This window comes from Condylura cristata, unplaced genomic scaffold (assembly GCF_000260355.1).
Source record: "Condylura cristata isolate star-nosed mole 26May11 unplaced genomic scaffold, ConCri1.0 scaffold00007, whole genome shotgun sequence".
NCBI lineage: Eukaryota > Metazoa > Chordata > Mammalia > Eulipotyphla > Talpidae > Condylura > Condylura cristata.
Genome location: NW_004567108.1, coordinates 42,278,541 through 42,301,169, shown reverse-complemented (window position 1 = coordinate 42,301,169; position 22,629 = coordinate 42,278,541). Strand labels below are relative to the sequence as shown.

Sequence of the window (22,629 nt, the reverse complement as noted above, 5' to 3'; positions counted from 1 at the left end):
GAGTCATTTGAGGCATTTTTCACATATATTTAATCAATTGAGAATTACATAAAAACAAATATAAACAAATATTTTGGAACAAATACGATTTGGTCCTTGGTAAATATGTAACTCAACTAGTTGAAGAGGAATGTGAAACTACATTATGAAATAGTCTGCCCGCCTTGAGTGTAACCATCAACCAGAATGTGTGCCAGACACCTGTTATTGTAGAGAGTCAGTTAAGGGATCAGTACTCAGGTTTCTCCTATCTTTAAAATTCATCTTTTCTCAACCTTAGCCTCTTCTAGCTATACTGTGTTAGTGCTCCTTTTTCAGATTTTCAAATTTATAGATGGATAAATTCAAGTAGAATTTATTGCTTAAGTTTATTCTCTCTAATTCTTTATCTTCATTATACCCTCAAATGATAGTAATCTGTCTTTCCTCCTTTATGTTCACACGTGCTGCTGTTGTCAGGCATAGTGACATTCCAGCTGCTAAATTCATCTTGAAATTTCTTGAGAATTATACATTGAGTATTGTTAGTCACTCCCTTTCTCAATGCTTGCTTTTTACCACTTCCTAACACCTATCCTGGTGTGTTTTTCCTGCCATCTCCATTATTAAATTAGTTACGATTTAGTTGTTCTACTTTTCATTCTGCAAACTCCCTTGGACCAGCTCTATCACCCTATAGCTGTAGTTATCATTTAGCACAAAGTAACTTTATTAAAATGTACTACAACCACTTCACATTTGGCATATCTACACTGAATTTCTCTTGTCTCCCCACAAAGAGCCTCTCCCCCTTTTCATGATTGTACCACCAGCTATTCAGTTTCAAGACAAACTAAGGCATCATCCTTGACTCTCATCTCCCCCTGTATTCACTCGGGACCATGTCATAATGGTTCTACTTCCTGAATATCTTTTAAATCATTCCTGTTTCTCTGTCTCCTAGTTCACACTTGAACTATAATCTTATATTCAGAGTGCTACCATCCCTCCAAATTATCTCTTTTCCAAGCCGTTCAGCTCACTGTAATATAAGTGATTTCTCCGTGATGTTTGTGTCCCCACCTGGATAAAACCCGTCAGTTGCTCTTACTGCCTTCTGCATAAGGTTGACCTCATTAATGATCCCCAAGGCTCTTCATTCTCTAACCCTACTTACCTTTTCAAACCTCTTCTCTCCTAACAGTCTTTGGCCTTTGGGTAATTTTATAATGTTCAGATCTTCACTTGTTCACTGATCATTATAGGAAATCTTTCTAGATAGAACTCAGTGTGGTATAATTGCTTGTTTATCCATGCTTTCTCTCCATTGTATTACAGTAAAGGATCCCAATCAGTTTGCCTTTTTATCTCATAAATATCTGCTCATTAATATCTGTCAAGCAAATTACTTTAAATAAGCCACCTAATCTCTCTGAAACTCAGTGGCAATATCCCATAAAGTGAATAATGACCTGCCTACATCATAAGGTTATTTGGGGATCTTATAAGGTAACAGAAATGAAAAATTTGGGATAGTGGTCCAGTGTGGGTTCAGTACCTGTGCAACCTTATCATACAACAATCTGTGTGATCTTGGGTGAGTTACCTAATTTTGCTGTTTTAGTTTCCTCTATTGTAAAATGTGAATACCACACTATCTACCTCACAGGATTGTTGTGAAGACTGAGTTAATAACCAGAAAGCATTTAGTATAGTACTTAAATACATAGTAAGTATTAGTTCATAGATAAATTTTAAAATTAGATGGATAAATAGATACATATACATATTGCATCAATTAATAGTTTGGTATTTTAAGGGAGTAGGGACTGGTATCATCTTTAATTATTTTTTCTTTTAGGATAAGTACATAACAGTACCAGAGGTTATTTTCAAAATCTTAAATTCAAATTGTCATTTTTGATTTACATAAAATTTTAATTAAAACAAAAATTCTTCAAGAATAATAGAAAACATGAGAGCACTTAATTTTGTACATGTGTTCACCTGAAATAAATTTGTTCTTTTTTATGAAAAAGTTTTCAATTTAAAATTTAACTAGACACTATACATTTGTTGTGTGTTGACTCCATATTAACAGAAATGACTGCTATTAATTTTCTGATTTTTTTTTTTTTTTTAGAGTTGGTGGTTCCAGGATTTTATTCAGAATGACTTTAGGAAGAGAAATTATGTCTCCCCTTCAGTCAATGTCTTCCTATACTGCTGCTGGCAGAAATATTTTAAGATGGGATCTTTCACCAGAACAAATTAAAACAAAAACTGAGGAGCTCATTGTGCAGACCAAGCAGGTGTATGATTCTATTGGAATGCTTGACATCGAAGAAGTAACTTATGAGAACTGTTTACAGGCACTGGCAGATGTAGAAATGAAATATATAGGTGAGTAGGATTAAGAGAACATCAATATTTCATTGTGTGGGCATCATAAACCATTTTATGCTCTCTGTCTTGACAATCTACTTTCTAATTTTACAAGGTATTGATTTTTACATAATAGTTAATTAATTGCTTAGAATTAAACCACCCAAGATTAAAAATTTTATTATGTTGACAAAGGTGCTATAAAATAGAGACTCCCATTACACTGCTTTCTGGAGAATATTTTGAAACAAGTATTAAAACTGAAAACTTCATGCTTTAACCATTCCATATAGAAGCAAGTAATCTGAAGGAATAATCAGATATAGGAAAATACTGTATATATATGTATGTATGAACAGACATTTATTCAACCAATAGAATGGCTAAATAAGTTATGGTACATTCCCCATGTAATGTGATGCAGCTGTTGAAATCATACTGGGGACTAGTATTCAGTCACATGACTAAAGGACAGAGAAAGAAAATCTGCAAATTTTACTTAACGGTTGTTATTGTAGGTGATGGGCTTTAGAGTTTGATTTTTTGCTTTTCTCTAATTCCCTCTCCTAAAATATGTTATTTTGTAATGTAAACTTTAGACCCTTTGAGTTATAAGGAATAAAGATTCATATCTTTTATCTTTAAGGGTTGGACATATTTGTAGCATAATTACAGCTAAACAACCTTGGCTGTGTATCCAGACTTCAGAAGAACATAGGATATCTGTAGAACTGGATATTCTAGAATTTGGAAGGTTGTCCAGAATTCTGCACAGTCACGTTTTTACCTCCACTGATCCATCAAAACCAAGAATTTCCCACCTTGTATACAAATGCAGTAGGTACTTGGTTACATCCTCTTACCTTTGCATTTCTGTTTAACTTTCTGTCTCTAGGCCAACTGCTTCACTCTCATAAATGTCTGCTAAATCTTACTTGAGTCTTGAGCTCTTAACTGAAAAGCATCTGGTTGGTCTTGTTAGTCAAAGTTAAGAGTTGGTCCACATTTTTAACCCAGTAATTCCTGCATTTGCAAGCATAAAAATCAGTGGAAAGAAAAAGAAATCTTTTTAAAAAGAATTATCTTAAACTCTCTTCCCCAGTCATATATTTTTTTAAATATTATTTCAGTTTCATGGTATTTGTTCTTGCATAAATTTACCTATTCGTATTTCTGGATTGTTCATTAAAATTTTTGCACTTAAGAATAGGTTTTTAAGATCACCTCTTACCAGCTTGTGGTCTCAAGAGTTCATCCTCCTCCTACAACAGCTGTTAGAACCCTGTTCGTCTGATTTGTCAAGTTCTGGGCTTTCGTATTTTTCATAGTTTGACAATAAGAGCAAAAGTCTGGTATCAGGTCTTTGTGGCAAACTAAGGAAGGAAATGGTTTTCACTATTATTGTTTGTTTAAAATATGGTTTTTCTTCTATTACCAGTGGAACGAACCATGTTAGACTTTCCCCAGCATGTCTCCTCTGACAGGGAAGTACGGGCAGCAAGTACAGAAGCGGACAAAAAACTTTCTCGTTTTGATATCGAGATGAGCATGAGAAAAGATATATTTCTGAGGATTGTTCATTTACAGGTAAATGATCTTATAAATCTCTTTAAAAGGAAAAATAAAATTTAATTAAAAAGTAAAAGCTTTGACCAGTAATAAAAGTACTTGAATGTGCCTAGATTTTGTTTATAATTATTGTAATAACGGACATAGCATAGCATTATGTAATATTATTTTATACCACTTAGGGTTTTATGTTAAGATGCCATTACATTCACATAAAGTAAAGATCAAGTGTAAAGAGTGTATGTCTGTAAATATAAGGCTTTTCAGCCATCATAAATTTATTGATTCAATATAAAAAGCTCTTTGAATTTTCAAAATGTTGAAAATTTTGTAAGATATATATTAGATCAGATTATCTAGAAGCAAAAGGAGTTGAGTTACATGTCATAGATACTGTGTGGTTTTTGACATTGTATTTATGATACACTATTGATGCTAAATGCTGAAGTCATATCTGTCCGTCATCCCTACATTTTTCAGGACTCACAGAAATTATGGATAATGAATGTTCTAGGTGGGTCTTCCTTGAGTGTTTTTATCATTTTAATCATAAATGTTGATTTGCTTCCTAGCATTTTCATGTCTTTGCTTTGAATTTTTAATTTCAAGATACTCAGCAATTTGTTTGGAAAACAGCCAGTGTTTTACATTCTTAGATATGTTTGTTTAGTTTTGCATTTTAATGCAAAAATCTCAAAACTTTGCTCCTTTTAGCAAATTATGACAAAAATTGAAATAAAAAAGCATTTTTTTATTTGTAATTCACTATAGAATATATAATTGAGACTTCCTTTAGACATTAAGATGTATGTGCAATCTATTATTTCATGTCAGATAAGCACTTTTCACTCTATAATTATAATCATCTGTGTGATTCATAATTACTCATCTTTGGCACTATAAAAATAATGCTAATTAAAAGATCTTAAAGGTTATTATTTGTTAAATTGTTCTCATTTATTCTGTTGACCCCCGTTTTCTAGATCATTCAAATCATAACCTTTATAGTCCATTTTTATTTCATCTCAAAATAACCAAATTCTTTCCTAACAGTTATTAGGCATATATTTTATAACTTCATCAGGATTTCTGATTTTCTTTGATTAACTTCTTTCATCCTAACATCTATCTCATTTAGGATTATCTAGCCTCAAAAAGGTTTTTCAGTCTTAATGTTATTTGATCTAATGTTTTTGTTACTAGCCATCATCTCTGATTATTATGAATGTTCTTATCAAGATGTGGTAGGTGTATCACTTAAGATTTATTTGTTATAAATTCTGCATATATTGAAACTCATCCCACTAAATTGGGGGGAAATTGTCATATGTGTAATAGACTAGAGTAGTTAATTATACCATAGTGACCTGATAAACACCAGCACTTTTATCAGATGTTTTCATTTGCTTCTGCTGGTTAATTTCAGGACTTTATTTTAATAATTTACATTAATTTCAAATTTGATTCCATGACTTTTCCTCTTTCAAATAGAGTAATTACTCTCAGATGTGTAGATTCTTATTTAAACATTTTTTAGGGGATTTTACAATGTCAGTTAAGGCTACATCAGGATAATAAAAAATAACTGCAGAGGAGCTTATTTGCTGAATTTAGTTACAACTTCACATCTTCCTTAAAAAACCACGTGTGTTTAAGCAGTATTTTGAAAAACAGAATTATCAGTATTCGTTTTCTGCTAGAGTATAATCAATAGTAAAACTCATCCCATTCATACTTAAAGGACAAAATTAACTTTATGTAAATATTCTACTTTTCTCTGTTAATAATATAAATTAAACTAGGGCAATCATGATACAACACATAAAGCCTTCATTTAACTGAATAATAGGATCTTAAGTTTAAATGAAATCAGCAATTTCTGGCATAGTCTATTAAAATGAGGATGCACCAAATAATATTGAGGTCTCAAGATGCTATCATTGTGGACAGTAATCATATATAGTATTTAAATCACAAATAAGATGTTTTAGTTCTCATGTTATTTTTCACTTAGAGTTGATGAAATATGAAATTCCCTTTTGCAATTCTTTTTTTTTATTTTTTTTTTTTATTTAAAGATTTATTTATCTTCACATACAGTACTGGGGTACAGGCCAGAGGTGCGGGGCGGTGAGAGGCTTCACCAGAGACAGAGTGGGGAGCAGAACAGGCAGATCTAAGAAGTACACTGCTGAGGGGAGCAGTGGGCGGGCCAGGAGAGGTCTGCCGTGCCATGTGGTCACCTCTGGGGCAGGCAGGGATTGAACTCATGCTGCAATGGCTTTAGCTTCTTAGTGCTGTGCTTTAACCCACTGCGCCACCAGGGAGGGCCCCCTTTTGCAATTCTTTATGCAAAATATGTTCTTAGTCAGGGTATTCTCTCAGCGTTTCTGTGGATCAGGAATTCAGGGAGGAATCAGGTAATTCTGTTTGGGTTTTCACTGGTGGTTTCGGGTATTGGTGGCTAGGGCTGAAGCAGGTAGAGGCTAAGCAGGCATTTCTGGCTTTGTTTTGTCTTGAGGAATCTCTATGTGGCCTCTTAATGTAGGCTAACTTAGGCTTCCTCACAGTATAGCATCATTAGGGTGAGAGGGATTCTTTCATGGAGGTTCAAAGCTCCAACACAATTATATGTGCCAAGAAAATACCCAGAAGTTGCATTACATTTTGTGATGACCCATCTCAAAAATCATATAGCAATCCTTATACCATACTATGTTGACTGACTAGTCACTGCCATCTGCTCAGACTCCAGGTCCACCACATGTCACTCTAGAGAGTATCAATTAATTTGCAGTCATTTTTCAGAACCTTCAAAATAAGTGATTTGTTGACTAAATCGATAGATGAACTTATACTAGATCATAAAATAGCCAGTGTGCTAGTCTTCCCAATATGTGGCTAGTAACACTAGTAATAACACTACTTTTTATATTTGTATGACATTGTAGTTACTGGAGTTAACTTCCCTATCAATCTTCTGAGGTAACCCTTTTTATAACTGGAGAAACTGAAACTCAGAAATGGTTAACTTTCCAAGAACTTGGTTAAGTATTTGCAGAAATCCAGTACATAAAAGGTGTTTACATTAACCATCTCTAGGGAAGGAAAGATCACATTTGATTCTACTTGCACCTCCAGAAGAGTGCCTGGTGCAAAGTGAGTAAATGTTCATCAAACTAAGGTGAGAAATAGTTGGTGAAAGATCAAAAAAATACAGTCAGTAATGGGGCATGAGTTATCAAAAATGGGAAGAAAAAATGGATCTCTCCTTACAACCTAACTGAAAAATGATGGGTTAAAAGTTTTAGAACACTGGGGCCCTCCCAGTGTTTTTAAAAAAAAAAAAAGAAAAAGTTTTAGAACACTGAACTTTAAAGCTCCTACAAGTTATATAGAAATATATCTTTGTGACAGAAATATATCTTTGTGATAGCAGAAAAATATTTCTTAAGACAAAAAATACTGTAAGACTGATAATTTGACTACATTAATTTTTTAATAAAGTGGAAAGACAAAGAAAAAATTACGAAACATTAATACCTAAGATCTATAAAGAATTACTGCATTTAATAGACAGGAAAAGGATCCCAGTAGACAAATGGACAAATTACCTGGAAGATATTTCAGGAGAAACACAGATGACAATTAAATACATGAAAAGATGTTCCACCTCATTAGTTATCAGGGAAGTACAAATGAAGATCACAATAAGATAACATTTTTCACTTACTACACTAACAAAAATTGACAAGCCTAACATATGTGTGGATATGATTCACTGGAAATGTTTTTGTACTGCCAGTAAAAGTATAATTTCATTAAAAGATAGTAATAGTACACACCAAAGATAATGAAAATTTCTAAAGAAAAACATAGCCAACTTAGCCCTCCCTGGTGGCGCAGCAGGTTAAAGCACAGCACTAAGAAGCTAAAGCCACTTCAGCATGAGTTCCATCCCCGCCCCGAAGGTGACCCACATCACGTGACAGACCTCTCCTGACCTGCCTGCTGCTCCCCTAAGCAGTGTACTTCGTGGATCTGCCTGTTCTGCTCCCCACTCTGTCTCTAGTGAATCCTCTCACTGCCCCTGCACCTCTGGCCTGTACCCCAGTTCTGTATACACAAATAAATAAATCTTTAAAAAAAAAAAAAACAGCCAACTTGAAGAAAAAGTTGTGTTATAAAGGTGGAACTTACATTCTTCAGTACTTATATTATCTTCCTACTTTACCTCAGCTTTTACCTAGAGAAAGTTGCATTCGTGCACATGTGAAACTGAGTATATGTTAATAGCAATATTACGTTATCCCAAGACTGAAAGAACTCAGGTTCCCATTGACAAAAATGGGTGAATATATTATATGTATGTAATGAATATTTTATAGCAGTGTCATAAACTATATATAGCAAAATTCAGCAACATGGCTGAATCTTACTAACATTAAGGAAAAAAAGTTGTAAAAGACTGCATACAGAGCACATCATTCTAAAGCTCAAAGAACAAAACGTAAATAATATATACAGTAGTGGTAAACCTGGAAAAATTGTTTAACACAAAATTCAAGACAGTGACTATCTGTTGCATAGTTAAGTGCCGGAGGGCTATTAATATTTTATTTCATAAGTTTAAGAGCAGGTTTAATAAATGTATATGTAGTTCTATTCATTTTTAGATATCAAATATCACATTAAAAATTTAACACATTAACATTAACTTTGACTCCACCAGAAGAAAAAAGAAATGAAAACAAGGGATTTCCTTGACCCTTTAGCTTAAAAAAAAATGGCCAGGTATCAAAAACTAATAGTTATGGCCACAGGTCTTAGTGTTTCCCAGTCTTTTTTTTTTTAACTGAGGTAACCTTGATTTACATGATTGTATATGACTTCCCTCCTTCCTTCTGTGGAGTTGTTACCAAACCACCAAAACACCCTAAGTCCACAACTGTAGTTCACTGTGTTCCCTCCCCCACCAAGCCCCCTCCCCCTCCTTTCCCTCTGATAAACTCAGTTTAATAGTCAGCTTACTAAGTTTAGTTCTTACTAGGTTAGTTTGGCTTTATATGACCCTTTGTATGGTTTCTCAGTAGTCCATATACAAGTGATACTATCAGGTACTGGTCTTTATTCTTCTGGCTTATTTTGCTCCAGTTCCATCCATGTTGCCATAATGACAAGAGTCTGTCTTTTTGGATAGCTAAATAGTATTCCAGTGCATACTGATACTACATTTTCTAGATGGACTCATCCATATTTGATCAACCTGGGTTATTTCTATAGTTGACTTTTGCAATCAGTGGTGCAGTGATCGTAAGAGTACATGTTTCCCTTCAACTCACTGATTTTGTATTCTTTAGGTAGATTCCTAAGGCTGGAATTGCTGGGTTGGTGTTTCCCAATCTTGACAAAGGTTTCACAATCATTGACTTAAAAGCCAGCAAAGGTCAAAAATATTTTTCATAGATATTCTTTCCATCCATATTAGTGTACAATAAAAAATGTGTAGTGTATTCATATTAAAATAATCCATGCACATTATATTTTATTTCAATGACCTGCTAAATATTAAGTACACAGAGGAATTCTTAGTTAAATAGAGTCTGTATTATGCAAACTAAATTGAGAAACATAGTTGCCTATTACATTATTGTGTCTTAACAGAGCTGAGGGCTTTGGTCTTGCCAATACCTCTTAGCCAATTAGTGATTTAAATAGGAAAATTTTAGTGTTAGAGTGTAAGTAAATAGGTCATGGGATTAAGTATAGATACTCCAACATGTGATTTCCTAATCTAGCAGCCATAGAAGCCAGTGCCAATTTAAACAGAAGAACTAGTGCTCAAAATCATGATACTAAAAAAATAAAAGAATAACTTTCTTGGCCTTCTGGCTAAGATCAAGTATAAAAAGATGTAAAAGGAAAAGTCATCCAAAATATAGCATGGTGACAATAATTCCCTTTACTTACTATGCCTTCTCATAATACCACCTAAGCTTCTAACTTTATCAGGTTCTTAAAAACACTTTTTTTTAATGTCTCACCACATCTGTACCCCAAATTTATTTTTTTTGTCTATTTTTTTTAATTATTACAAAAGTTTATTTTTACATCATTTTGCACATTTTTTTTCCATCTCGATTGTAATCCCCACGGGTTTCCCATCACCAAATCACCCGTGTGCCACCACCATAGTCCCGTGCATTTCCTTCCCTTCCCCCCCGTTTTTGATCCCATTCCCCACTCCACCCCCACAAAATGTCTCTGGTATATGGTTGTTCATTATTTTTAAAAACACTTTTAAGATATTGTTTAGTTCTTATTAAATCACAAATGTTTTAGCTCTCATGTTATTTTTCACTTAGACTTGATGAAATTCCCTTTCACAATTCTTTATGCAAAATGCATTCTTAATTAGGTTCTTAAAACTTTGTCAGGTTCTTATCAGCTTAAACCTTGACTCAGTTTCCTTGATATCCAGCTCCCTCTCCTTTGTTCTTCCCAAGTACTCACCCCTCTTTTCACTCACTGTATGACACTTGTGTTGTCTGCTAATCTTTTTCTCCCTTTGTATTATGTAAAATACCTCAAAGGTATTCCATGAGTTTCCTGAGTGTCTGGTGTAAGTAGGATGCATGCTCATTAAATGTATGCTGAGTGGCTCTGCGCTTCAAGCAACATGATTCCCCATTCCCAGGGTCCTCACTCTGGCTGTGACTCACAACACAAAGGTGAACCATGTGATAGTGAATGGGCTTCATAGTCTGCCACAGGCCTTTCTGTAACCCTCCCAACCAGGAATACAGCATCTGCCAAAGATTGTCCTTTTCACAACTGTATGATAGAAACTTTGCAAAAAGTGTAACTTACTGGAAAAACCAAAAACATGTCATTAAGCAAGCTCTACCTCTAGTTTAGCTTTTGAAGTTGATCTGTATTTTCATATGGCTATGTTATTACATTTCTTGAGCATATTATAAAGTTTTTGAATCCATTTTTGTAAAAGATGTTCACAAGAATATGCTATTGCAATTTTCTGAGTTAACAACTTTGTGATATTTACTTAGCACACACAATACAGAGAATCCCACTGAAGTAAGTTTTTACTTACACACTTAGAAACAGGAAATGTAAAGGTATTCTGAAGAAAAGGACAAAGTCATGGGACAACAGTGGGGAGGGTTGGGGGAAATTAAAAAAATATTTCATTTTTGTAGTATGAAAATTTTTAAAAGATAATGAATTAAATATGATGAGTACATTGAGAAAGTTACTAACTGGTGAATTTTAAAAATTTATTTCTATCCCTTTTGCTACTAAGTAACTATGATATCTTAAGAAGGTCATTTAACCTCAATTTTCTTGTCTGTAAAATGATCATACCAGCAAGCATGTAAGAGAATGTATATGTGTTCACACTTTTATATAAATACTCTTTGTTACAGGAAGAAGTTAGGAGGAGACAATCTTCTCATCACAGTAATTAAAATGAAACCCCTTCTGTCAGATTATATATATATGTCAAAATTACTTAAGAGAACTCTAGCCCACCCATCCCATTGGCACCCTCCAAATAGGAAGAACTATACCCACAGAGACCTGAGGCCTGATTCAGATTCAAGGGGATTATATTCTTGTTCCAGGAGGAAGATGCAACTACAGAAGAACAGTTTAGAAGTATTGACTGATTCCCTCTTAGAAAGTCCTTGGATAGTAATTCTGACCCTGTGTGGAGATTACAGGAGAAATTATGACCAGCTCTGGAACAGGACTGTGCTTCAGAAGCACATTTTAGATGTACCTTACTCTTAACACAGATCTCCACAGATTTCCTGAGACCTTAGAGTCGACCGGTAAAGGGTATCTGTTTATAATTGAGTCAGATTTTTGTTAAGTGCCATTTTTTGTGGTTAGTCAAATATTTTGGTATTAACAATTGGTCATATTTTAGTTAAGCCTAATTCAGAGCTTATTTTTTCTAGAACATCTTTCTGTTTATACCTGTATTCTCTATTTTGGGAGTGTTTTTACCTAATCTCAACCATGAGTTTGGAGTTTACTATGCTGTGTGTACTTTCAGACTTTCTGAAGGAGCATATCTACTCCCACAAATGACAGGCTCAGGCCCACCTGAACATCCATCCTGATACAGCATAGCTTAGAATAAGCTATGTGTTTACATTGGCGGGTGAGGTTTGTGATGATTCTCTTTCCTAACCTCAGAGCCCACTTCACCTAGTGAACCCCAGGATTCCAAGTACCCAAGTACCTGCTTTCTGCTTGGGCAATCCCTGCCCTGCTGGGATTGTCCTCCACTCTGGATCTCAACTTGCACACTTGGGTTTGTTACAACTTACTCAGCTCTTGCCAGGCCCTTCTCACCAGGAATTTTTTTGCCCTCTCCCTGTGTCACATACACGTACTGCCTTGATTCGTCCCAGTATTACAACTTCCTGTATTGCACTGTCAAGAGGCAGCTGTTGCCATGCCCCATGCCTTAGAACAGACTTGCTAGCGCTGTTAAAGTCAACCTGGATCAATGCAAGTTAATCACATCCTCATGAACACTATACTTTGAACTTTTGGCCATCCCTGAGGGAACCAGGCCCACAGCCCTACTATCTCCCTAGCCACTCTGGGTTTCCTCCCAAAGCAGGCACCTGCCGCTAGGATCCCATTGTGTGCCAATACCAACTAGGGAGAGTTTAAACCAGGCATGCCAGCATGCCCAAAAACTCTCCAGTGACACAAAAGAAAGTTATTATGGAAAAAAGAGTCTAACTGTCTCTGCCTCCACTGAGGATTAAGCTCAGGAAACTGTGAATAATGTACACACATGTGTTTGTAGTTCTATGACGTGGAATTACCAGTAGGAAAAGTGAGAAAGGTTGTTATATGACGTAGTACACCTAGTTAAAATACAACTCTTTATTTACTTGCTATAATAAGATGCTTTAAAAAATTGTAGAATTACTGCATGCAGCAAGAGCCTTGCACCAACAATTTTAAATGCAGGCTCTAAACCTAGGTATAGTTTATTTAAAGATCTACTTAGGTGGGAGAATATAAAGCTCAGGGATGGACAGCCCAGACCATTTATGGATAAAGAGTAGGTCTCCAACGCTACAGGATCTAGAGACAGAATTCCTCATTCGCTGTCAGCCAGACTGAATCCACTACACCTGCTGAATCTGTCTGGAGTCTGTTTCCTCTCAGGGACTGACTAACCATCCAGATGTGCCATGAAAGTTCTGTCAGCTGTTTTAAAGAAACGTCTGGTGCTTTTATTACCCTGAAATGGCTGGGGGAACTTTCCATTTTCCTCCAAGGTCTTGTGTTCTTTTGAGTGAATGTCACTTGTGTTATTGCATGCAAGTACAACAGACTGTCCAGCTTTCCTCCTTTTTGTGTAGTGCTGACTCATTTTTTCCTCAGATCCTTGTTCATATGCAGCTTGCTATTATTGCTTGATCTCTCTTGCCAAATGGCAGTGAAGCGTATTAGAAGTGTTGTGAGCCTTTCTCTGGGGTTTTATACAGCTGTCCTTGTTTGGTATGTTGGCAAAAGAGTCCCACTCCATTTGTGTGGAATGTGCTTATTGTTTCTGTTCTTGCCTCTCAGGTGGAACCCAGTTAACAAATGATAGAAAATTAAATCCAGGTCATTGGTGATAAGGAATATGTTTTGTGAAAAAGACCATTCAGTCATAGAAAATGCTCAGATAGGATTATGCAAATATTTCTACTATCTTTGAAGTGGTTCAGACACTCATAATTCTAATACAAGGCAAGAAAATTCTAGGCAGCTTATTATTTAGTTAACTTTTCTGTTATAAATGAGCAGGAGCTCACTAAAGCATAAAAGAAATTAGGTCTACAAAAGAACCTGCCTCATAATCACCTATGTTCATCCTAGCCCAAGAGAGATGATGAATAAATTTGCTTTGGTATCACAGTTTATAATTTACCCATGTTCTATTATAACAGAATGGTTGTCATACTCTTTAATTTCAGGAAACATGTGATCTGGGGAAGATAAAGCCTGAAGCCAGACGATACTTGGAAAAGTCAGTTAAAATGGGGAAAAGAAATGGGCTTCATCTTCCAGAACAAATACAGAATGTGAGTTTATGTTTCCTTTTTTTCTTAGAGGAAAAAAAGAATAAATAAAGCAAAATACAACAAGAAACAGGAAATATAGGTAACACATGTTTCTAATATAGGAAATAACAATGTATTTTATAGTGAATAGCTGCAATTCTACAATGCCTTTTAACCTTCTGGTGACTGACAAATGATAATTTATTTCTTCTTTACTCCTATCCAAGTTTTATTTGTTTCTTCTGTGCTAGACATATTTTCTCTGCTATATTTTATGTTCTTTAATAACTAGCCCTAGGTTTTAATCATTGATTTGTATTCTCATTCCCTTAGCCATACAGATAGGAAACTGGTAATGGCATCCTTATGATAAGAGTCTTAAAGCCAACAGTTTAGAATGAAATAACCTATGATCATTATATGTTCTTGGAATCTGGAAAGATTAGCTGCTAGAAAGTGTTTCCCAAACCCTTTCTTTTGTCTTCTGTCAATCAAATCTTCCAGTCTCAGAAACTTGAATGCAGAATTAACTCATTCTTTGGACCAATATTTTCAGATTAACTTTCTGGTCAGTAGAACTGGAAACAAATTTGGAAAAAATCTGAAGTTGTCTTCTGTGGGCTTTGATATAGTTTGCAGCCATGGGCCGAATGCACCAAGAAGATCCAAATCATCAGTAAATCAGGGGACTCATAGGGTGCCTCCCTCAGGAAAATGGTGAAAAAAATTGAAATCAACCAACACACCAAGTTCACCTGCTCCCTCTGTGGCAAAATTCAGCTAAAGTGACCAGCTGTGATCCCTGCATGATAATGGTTGCTGGTGGTGCTGGACTTCCACCACCATTTCTGTTGCTATAGTAGCACCGACCATCAGAAGACTGAAGGATTGAAAGACCAGTAGAAACTTCACAATCTGAAACATTGTTAGCCATAATAAATGGTTTAACTTATGTAAGAAGAAGAAAAAGAAATCCATAGGAAGTGCTAATCGCATGGTACATGTTACAGAAATATGGGAACCTATCTGGTAGCTAAGTGCCCTTTGGATACCCTGCATTCCTCCCCTTTGGTTGCAGGGAAAATATGACTTGACTCACTAGGGCTAGTTATTAAAGAACATAAGGTCAACTTTTCCTTTCTAGTCAATCACCAGGACTGTTCAAAGAATGAACACTGTATTATTTAAAATGGTGTTTTGGTTGTCACTCACTAAAACAGTAAAAGAGGTAGATTTGCTTATCTCACTGGGAAGCCCAGAGGTATTTGAGCTTCACTGACTAGTTTGATCCAGAAACTCAGCAGTGTCATTGGTCACCTGATTTTTTTGTTTCTCTGTCTTCTGCAATATTAGTGTTATCCAAAGGCTTACTTTTATTGCTAAAATGGCTAAAAAAAAAACTGAAAACCCTGCCATCCAGAAGGAATTACAAAGCCCTGCTAGTTCTTCCATGTGTCTTAATGGCCCAGATTGAATCTGTGCCTAACTCTAAATCCCTCTTTAGTCAGGAGAACACCTGGGGTATGAAAGCGAAAATAAAAATATGCTGATATCTTGATTTGGTCAGTTTGGCCCCCAACTCTGTTTCTGTGAATAGGTGAGACCTAACTAAGGGAGTTCTAGCAGATATCAACCTAACAATCACAGTGGTGTCTACAAGAATGAAAACCGAAACTGTGTGCAACACTAGTCACTTGCCTTATGTCACCCCACAAAGTTAGTGCTGTCACCCCCATTCTACAGAGGATGTACTTTCGAGATTAACTGTCTTGCTGGGTGTTACCAGGTGGTCCCTTGAAGAAATGAGTCATTGGGCCTACATTACCTGAACGAGTCACTTTTGCAGTTTGAATGGGACTCCCTCACCCTGGAACTTCAGAGAGAATCAGGTTCCACCCAAAAGACATGGCTATTGTAGAATGGGGGAGACATGGAAAGGAGCTTGAGGAGATAACCAGAATGTCTAAAAATGACTCTGCACAGGATGTTTTCAATCAGATGTCTCAAATGTAGTGTTCATCAGAATTTCTGGGAGGGTTTGTCAATACTCTGATTACAGGGGCTTCACTTTTGAGTGTTCGTATTTCAATAGGTTTGTTCTGAATTGCAAGAATGTGCCTTTCCAGCATGTTGTTAGGTGATGTTGACGCTTATGGTCAGAGTTATACTTTGAAAACCAGTGCTATTTATGTAAATTTCTTGTTCCACAAATTTTAGAAGGGTGGAACAATTAATATTATTCCTGATTTTTCTTGTGGTTTTCTTACTGATTTCTTTAATGTCCCATATAGTTATTTTATAAATATGTTTGGGAACATAATTCACCTTTGTTGGCAAAAGCATTAAACACTGTATAGAACACCTTTGTTCTACATCTGAGTTCTTGTATGCATAAATAAATAAATCTTTAAAAGAAAATAAACTAAGTGACCTTTTTTCCAAAGCAGCCATAGAATGAATTGCCCAACTCTCTTATCTCTTGGTTTACTTCAGCACCACATGCTGATTGGCTCAGTGAAAATTTTGCTTAATTCTTAAAATATATGAGTAATTTCTAGTATGTCACTAAGCTCAACCTTTTTGTATACAGTACTGATGTGTGCAACATAGAAGACTGCAGAAAATTATTTTATCAAGCTTATCTCTTAGGAAGGTAAATCCCTAGAGTTAGGTACAGAAGCTAGTCTGTATATGAAAGTGAAATTTACTTGACTGATAACAATAATAATGAAAGTTTAACTTGATTGTTAAAAGTCCTGCATTTGTATCTTTGTTTCAGGAAATCAAAGCAGTGAAGAAAAGAATAAGTGAGCTCTGCATTGACTTTAACAAAAACCTCAATGAGGATGACACCTTCCTTGTGTTTTCCAGAGCTGAACTTGGTAAAATTTTGTTCTTTTCCTAGGTTAAACCATGTAAAGATAATGGCAGTGTTCAATCAAAGTTCAAAGAATTCCTAAAAAAAATGATCCAGTACTTAAACCTACCACCCTATCCAGAAAAGATGACCAAATATCACATAAAATTTAGGCTAATAAGAGTGCACACTCTTTCTAGAGACATGACATAGATTTCACATTGTTTGTTAGTAACCTAGTTGGCATTTAGTAGCCTTGACTGTCTACCCTAAAAGCCTTTTCTGCTTTTAAATGCCCCCTATATTGTAATTTAAACCAATCTTTTTATTCTGTTCTGGGTCTTTCTTGGCATAATTTTGCTTGTTATCCATCAACATACTGTTTGTATAAACAAATGAATGAAGCCTATTCTTATTTAAAATTATCATCTTCTAAGCTGCCTGGCCTCTAACTGCCACCTCCATTCCAGTAACATCAAAATGGTATTATAAGGATTGTCATTTTATTTGAATTTCAATTACTTGACAAAATGCTTCATGCTTTTTAAAGGCACCATGCCAAGGCTAACTAAACCCAAATTGAGTGGGAAAATTGATGTCTAAGAAAATTATTTTTTTGCAGGTGCTCTTCCTGATGATTTCATTGACACTTTAGAAAAGACAGATGATGACAAGTATAAAATTACCTTAAAATATCCACATTATTTTCCTGTAATGAAAAAATGTTGTATTCCTGAAACCAGAAGGAAGATGGAAATGGCTTTTAATACAAGGTGCAAAGAGGTATTATAAATATTTGCATTTTGTTTTTATGATCAATTTTAAGAAAATGGTTTGCTTTGCTTACTAGTGTTGAAATCAGCTCAGAAACTGATGTTCCTACTTGTATGAGCATTATGCCTCCTAATTATTTAGAATTGTGAGACTTAGCTTTTTTTCTTGCTCACTAGCAGCCTGCTTGTTATGACCACAGAATAAACCGCTCTAGTAAAAATACAGTAGGTTAGGTAAATTAAAAATTGTGTTTTCCCAAGTTAAGAGTCCAGAACTAGTGGGACACCAACAAGTGACTACCATGGTGATTCCAGTTGTCACCATTCCCCAGCCTGTTGAAAAGAGGGGTAATTAAGTACAGATCAAGTATTTTTAAAGACAAAACCTAGAGATGTTAATATAGCTCCATTTGCATCCCATTGATCAAAATTCCATCATATAGGCATATATACAAATGAGACTGGAAGACAGTAGTCTTTAGTTAATAGCAGTGTGCTCAGTGAAAAGAATTCTATTATTAAAAGACAAAAGGGAGAGTTAGAAATGGATTCTCTGAGTCAACTAATTGGATCCATCACAGTGTACCTCTCTGGCTATGAAGGTAACCAGGAGAACTTTTTTTCCATGCATTGAACCCATTGTCCACCTGTCAGATCCCAACCAGTAACTGTCTTAAATCCAAAGACCAGGATCTCTGAGTAATATATAGTCTCCCAGTTGTAGCTTGTCATGATCTAGCAACCTATGAAAGGAAAGAAAATTTATCTCCTAACACATAAACCCATTGGTAGGCTAGAAATAAAATAACCACACTGAAAACTTCCATTTAGACAGGGGTGAATGGGAAATGTAGCAAGTATATACCAACTTTTAGAAACCTGCCTGCTAGGAATTGTGAGAATTTCATTCTCTGATAAGGATCCTTGTATCATCCATTGGAGCTATTTGGATCTCCTTTCTTGAGGAAATTCCTTTAGCAGTTATATATCATGGTTCTTGGTTCTGTCCATAAAGAATTCTTTCTTTTCCAGTATCTTCCAGACTACTTCCTGGGCAGCTACTAGAATAGATTCCTGCTGATGCCAGTTTGAATCTTGAGATTTTGCGCCAGGGATTAATACTGCAAACTTATAAACCAGGTTTATAAGATCTTTGGTAATAAAATTCCCTCAGAGAAGTACCAGTTTTCTTAATCTGTTTGCTTCCACTCAGTTACATGTTACAGTAACTGCACCCTAAATCGCTTTTGGTCATACTTCTTCTCACTTTCTTTCTTTTTGTTTTTTTAAATTATGTTTATTGAAATAAAGTTTGTTTACATCATTGCATCTTTGGGGGTTATAGGTTCAAACTACTACAAATGCGTATCTTCAAATCCTGCCAGGTCATAGTTCTTAAATGTGCCAAATTATTTTATATCCTGACTCCTGTATTCTGGCCATTGTTCTTCATCTCTTCAATGGAATCAGTTTCAGGGCCATCTGAAACAGTAGGTATGGTGAAGAAGGCAGCATCTTTAAACTGACCTACATGATTCAACAACTCAACTTAACTTTTTTAAGTCTGAAGCCCTAGATTGTAGGTCATTAACTAGAAACTCTATCAGCAGAACTCTTCTCCTTCTATCTTTGCAAACTAAATAGTTCTTTCTTAAACTCATCTCTCTCATGTAATCTTTCCAAAAGCAACACATTAACAAACACACACTGGCATTGGTTTTCCCAAACAATTCCCTTAGACCTAAGACACTCGGCAGGAAATTGACTTGCCTTCCAAGAATGACAATCAATAGTTTTAATTGTTGTCTATAGTCTGAGGAGGGTTACTAGCTTCGGACACTGCAGTACAGCCCTCACTCTGTCCACTCCTGAACACTTTTGCTTTGCAGTACCATATTTCTAGTATCAGTGTCTGTGGGCATTAGCTTACAGGAAAAGAAACCATACAAAGTCACTCAAAAGCACAGTAACCTAAGAATATAAAAGTTAGTTCGGTTTGGAAAGGATTAATAGTTAACAGGGACTGAGGAGATCTAGGAATTACTGTTTAATAGCTACCAACTTCCATTCAGGGATGTAGGGAAAGTTTTAGAAGCATAAAATAGTGATGATTTGTATATTGCTGTAATTAGTGTCACTAAACTGTACACTTCAAAATGGTTAAGAGATGACCCAGAAATTTCACACATCACCTCATTCACAGTCCATTATCTCATTGTATATCACAGGGGAGGCCATGAATGGTAGTCAGATCATCTTGTATCCAACAAAAACTGAGAGAATTCTTTTAAAAGGAAGAGTGGGGTATAAATTGCTTTGTAAAAATTAATAGTCTAAAGAGAGAATGGCCTTGGAAAACTGAAAAAAAAAATAAATAAAAGAAAAACTAATTTATTTTAGTACTTAGGAGATTAATTACATGTTTCTCTGATATCAAGGTTTCCATTTTAAAATAATAATAATTATAACGTAATTATATAGTGTTTATTTACTATTATGCCAGGCACATTTCTGTGCCATTTACAAAACTTCTCATTTGAATATTTTTGATCTCCTAAGGCATACCTACTTTTATTATCCACCTCTTACAGATGAGAAAATAGTCAACAGTCAGAAAGTGGATCCAAAATTGGAACCTTGATAGTCTGACCTCAGAAACACTTCCTTAGACACAATCCAAGTAAATAATTTCCTTTCCTAATCATTGGAGGAAGTTTTTCTTTGCCGTCAACATTTATTTACTTTCTCTAGATTGCTTCTCCTATGATTGTTAAGGAAGCAATAAATAATATTATTTGTATATTAATACAGATAAAAGACAGCAAATGCTTGTAATAAACTGAGAAAAATCCCCAAACATTTTAAATTGAAATCTGTGATGTGAAGTATATCCACATTGCTGTGTAACCAACAGCACCATGATCTCCAAGCGTTTTGTCAAAATCTGCCCCAGCTGATGTTCCATACCCATTATACATTAACTTCACACTCCCCCACCCCACCCACCACATCCTTACTTCTGCTTTCTGCCTCTGTGATATGACTACTTCAAGGAACCTCATGGAAATGAAATCATACAACGTTTGTACTTCTGACTGACTTGCTTGACTTAACGTAATGTCTTCAAGCTTTATCCGTATTTTAGCATGTTCAAATTTCTTTCTTTGTGTTGCTGAGAAAACTGGACAGCCACCTATCTAAGAAAGTAACTAAACTACTCTCTCACACAAAAACTGACTCACAATGGATTAAAAACTTGGATGTGAGATGGAAAACCATAAAATACATAGAAGAAAATAGGCAAATACTGCACAACATTGGCTTCCGAGATGTCTTTAGGGACTCAACTCCAAAGGCAAGAAAAACAACAGTAAAAATACACAAACAGGATTACATCAAGCTAAAGCTGTTCTACAAAACAAAAGAGACTATCTTAAAAATCTGGGAGAAAAAATGTCATACATACATGGAGCCTATATCCAAGTTATAACAAAAACACATGTAATTCAACAAAAAGAAAACAACCCAGTTAGAAATGGGAAGAACTAAATAGACACTTATTCAAAGAAAACATACAAATGGCCAACAGGCATTTGAAAAAATGCTGAATATCACTTATCAGGAAAATGCGAATCAAAACCACCTCACACCTGTGAGAATGGCCCATATCAGAAAAAAAACAAGCAACAAATGCTATCAAGGGTGTGGAGAAAAAGGTACCCTTGTGCACTATTAGTGGTAATGTGGACTGGTCCAACCTCTATGGAAACAGCATCGAAGTTCCTGAAATATATTAAAAATAGATTTATCATATGACCCAGCAAGTCTACTCCTAGACATCTACCTACCTAAATAATGCAAATGCACTAATCAGATGAAATATATTCACTCCTATATTCATTGCAGCACTGTATACAATAGCCAAAATATGGAATCAACCTAAATATTCAATGACAGGAGTGGGATAAGAAGATACGTTATACATATTTATGAAATACTACTCAGCTATTTAAAAAAAAGATGAACTCTTGCCATTTGTAGCAATATAGATAAAACTGGAAGGCATGAAGCTAAGTGAAATAGAAAAGAAAAAGATAAATACCAATTTCATTCTTATGTAAAATAGAGAGAAAAAAACTAATGGAACTGACAAAGCTAAACCAAAACAAACCCTAGACTTAATGCAGAATTGAATCTACTAGAGAGAGAGGCAGAACAGGGGTGGCAGCCAGGTGGGGAAAGAGCCCAGGGGTCTATGGTCAAGAATGAGGGATGCTTGGGTGTTGGGGGTGGTGTGGTGAACATACATCAGAAGTGTGAATCTGTTCCCCTAAATCAGACACAGTGTTGTGAACCAGTGTCATCACATCAAAAGAAGGAGAAAAAAAAAACTTTTTAAGATTATTATTCCACTATATAGATATACCTTTTTTCTTTGCATTGATGGACATTTGGGTTCCTTCCACTACTTGTGAATAATGCTGCAGTGATTTTGGGTGTACAGATAACTGTTTGAGCCTCTGCTTCCACTTTTTTGGCATATATATATATATATATATATATATATATATATATATATGTCCAGAAGTGGAATTGCTGGATTATATTGTATTTCTGTGTTTAATTTTTTGAGGGATTGCCATCTTCCACAGCAGCTGCTCCAGTTTACATTCCATACAAACATTCCAATGTTTCCAAATTCTCCACTTTGTCACCATTCGCCGACACTTTTTTCTGTTACAGTTAAGACAGTAAATTTTACAATATAGTATAACAAGTTTAAAAAGTTAAGTGCCAGTATTCTTATAGTTCTATTACTGCGATTAAGTGTCCTTGAGACTATAGTCCTTAATTATATACTTTCACTCTTAAGGTAAAGTAACCAAATTTTGTTTAAGCCTCATAGCTGTCTCCTGAGACTTCAAAAGTTAATTATTTCAGAAATAAAATCGCATAGTAAATTTTA

The 22,629-nt window shown here is 35.3% G+C and overlaps 1 protein-coding gene across 2 annotated transcripts in view; it reads left to right on the top strand.

Annotated features, from left to right (window-relative positions):
• Window positions 1-22,629, top strand: part of NLN (neurolysin (metallopeptidase M3 family)) — an 82,880-nt gene that overhangs the window by 26,746 nt on the left and 33,505 nt on the right. Inside the window, exons 2-6 of one of the 2 annotated variants that reach the window (XM_004678254.2) lie at window positions 2,123-2,382; window positions 3,803-3,951; window positions 13,947-14,054; window positions 16,813-16,915; window positions 17,513-17,673. In XM_004678254.2, coding sequence (XP_004678311.2) covers window positions 2,123-2,382; window positions 3,803-3,951; window positions 13,947-14,054; window positions 16,813-16,915; window positions 17,513-17,673 — 781 coding nt within the window. Of the gene's footprint in view, window positions 1-2,122; window positions 2,383-3,128; window positions 3,202-3,802; window positions 3,952-13,946; window positions 14,055-16,812; window positions 16,916-17,512; window positions 17,674-22,629 lie in introns of those variants that run through there. The other variant, XM_012721954.1, reaches the window with a different exon arrangement.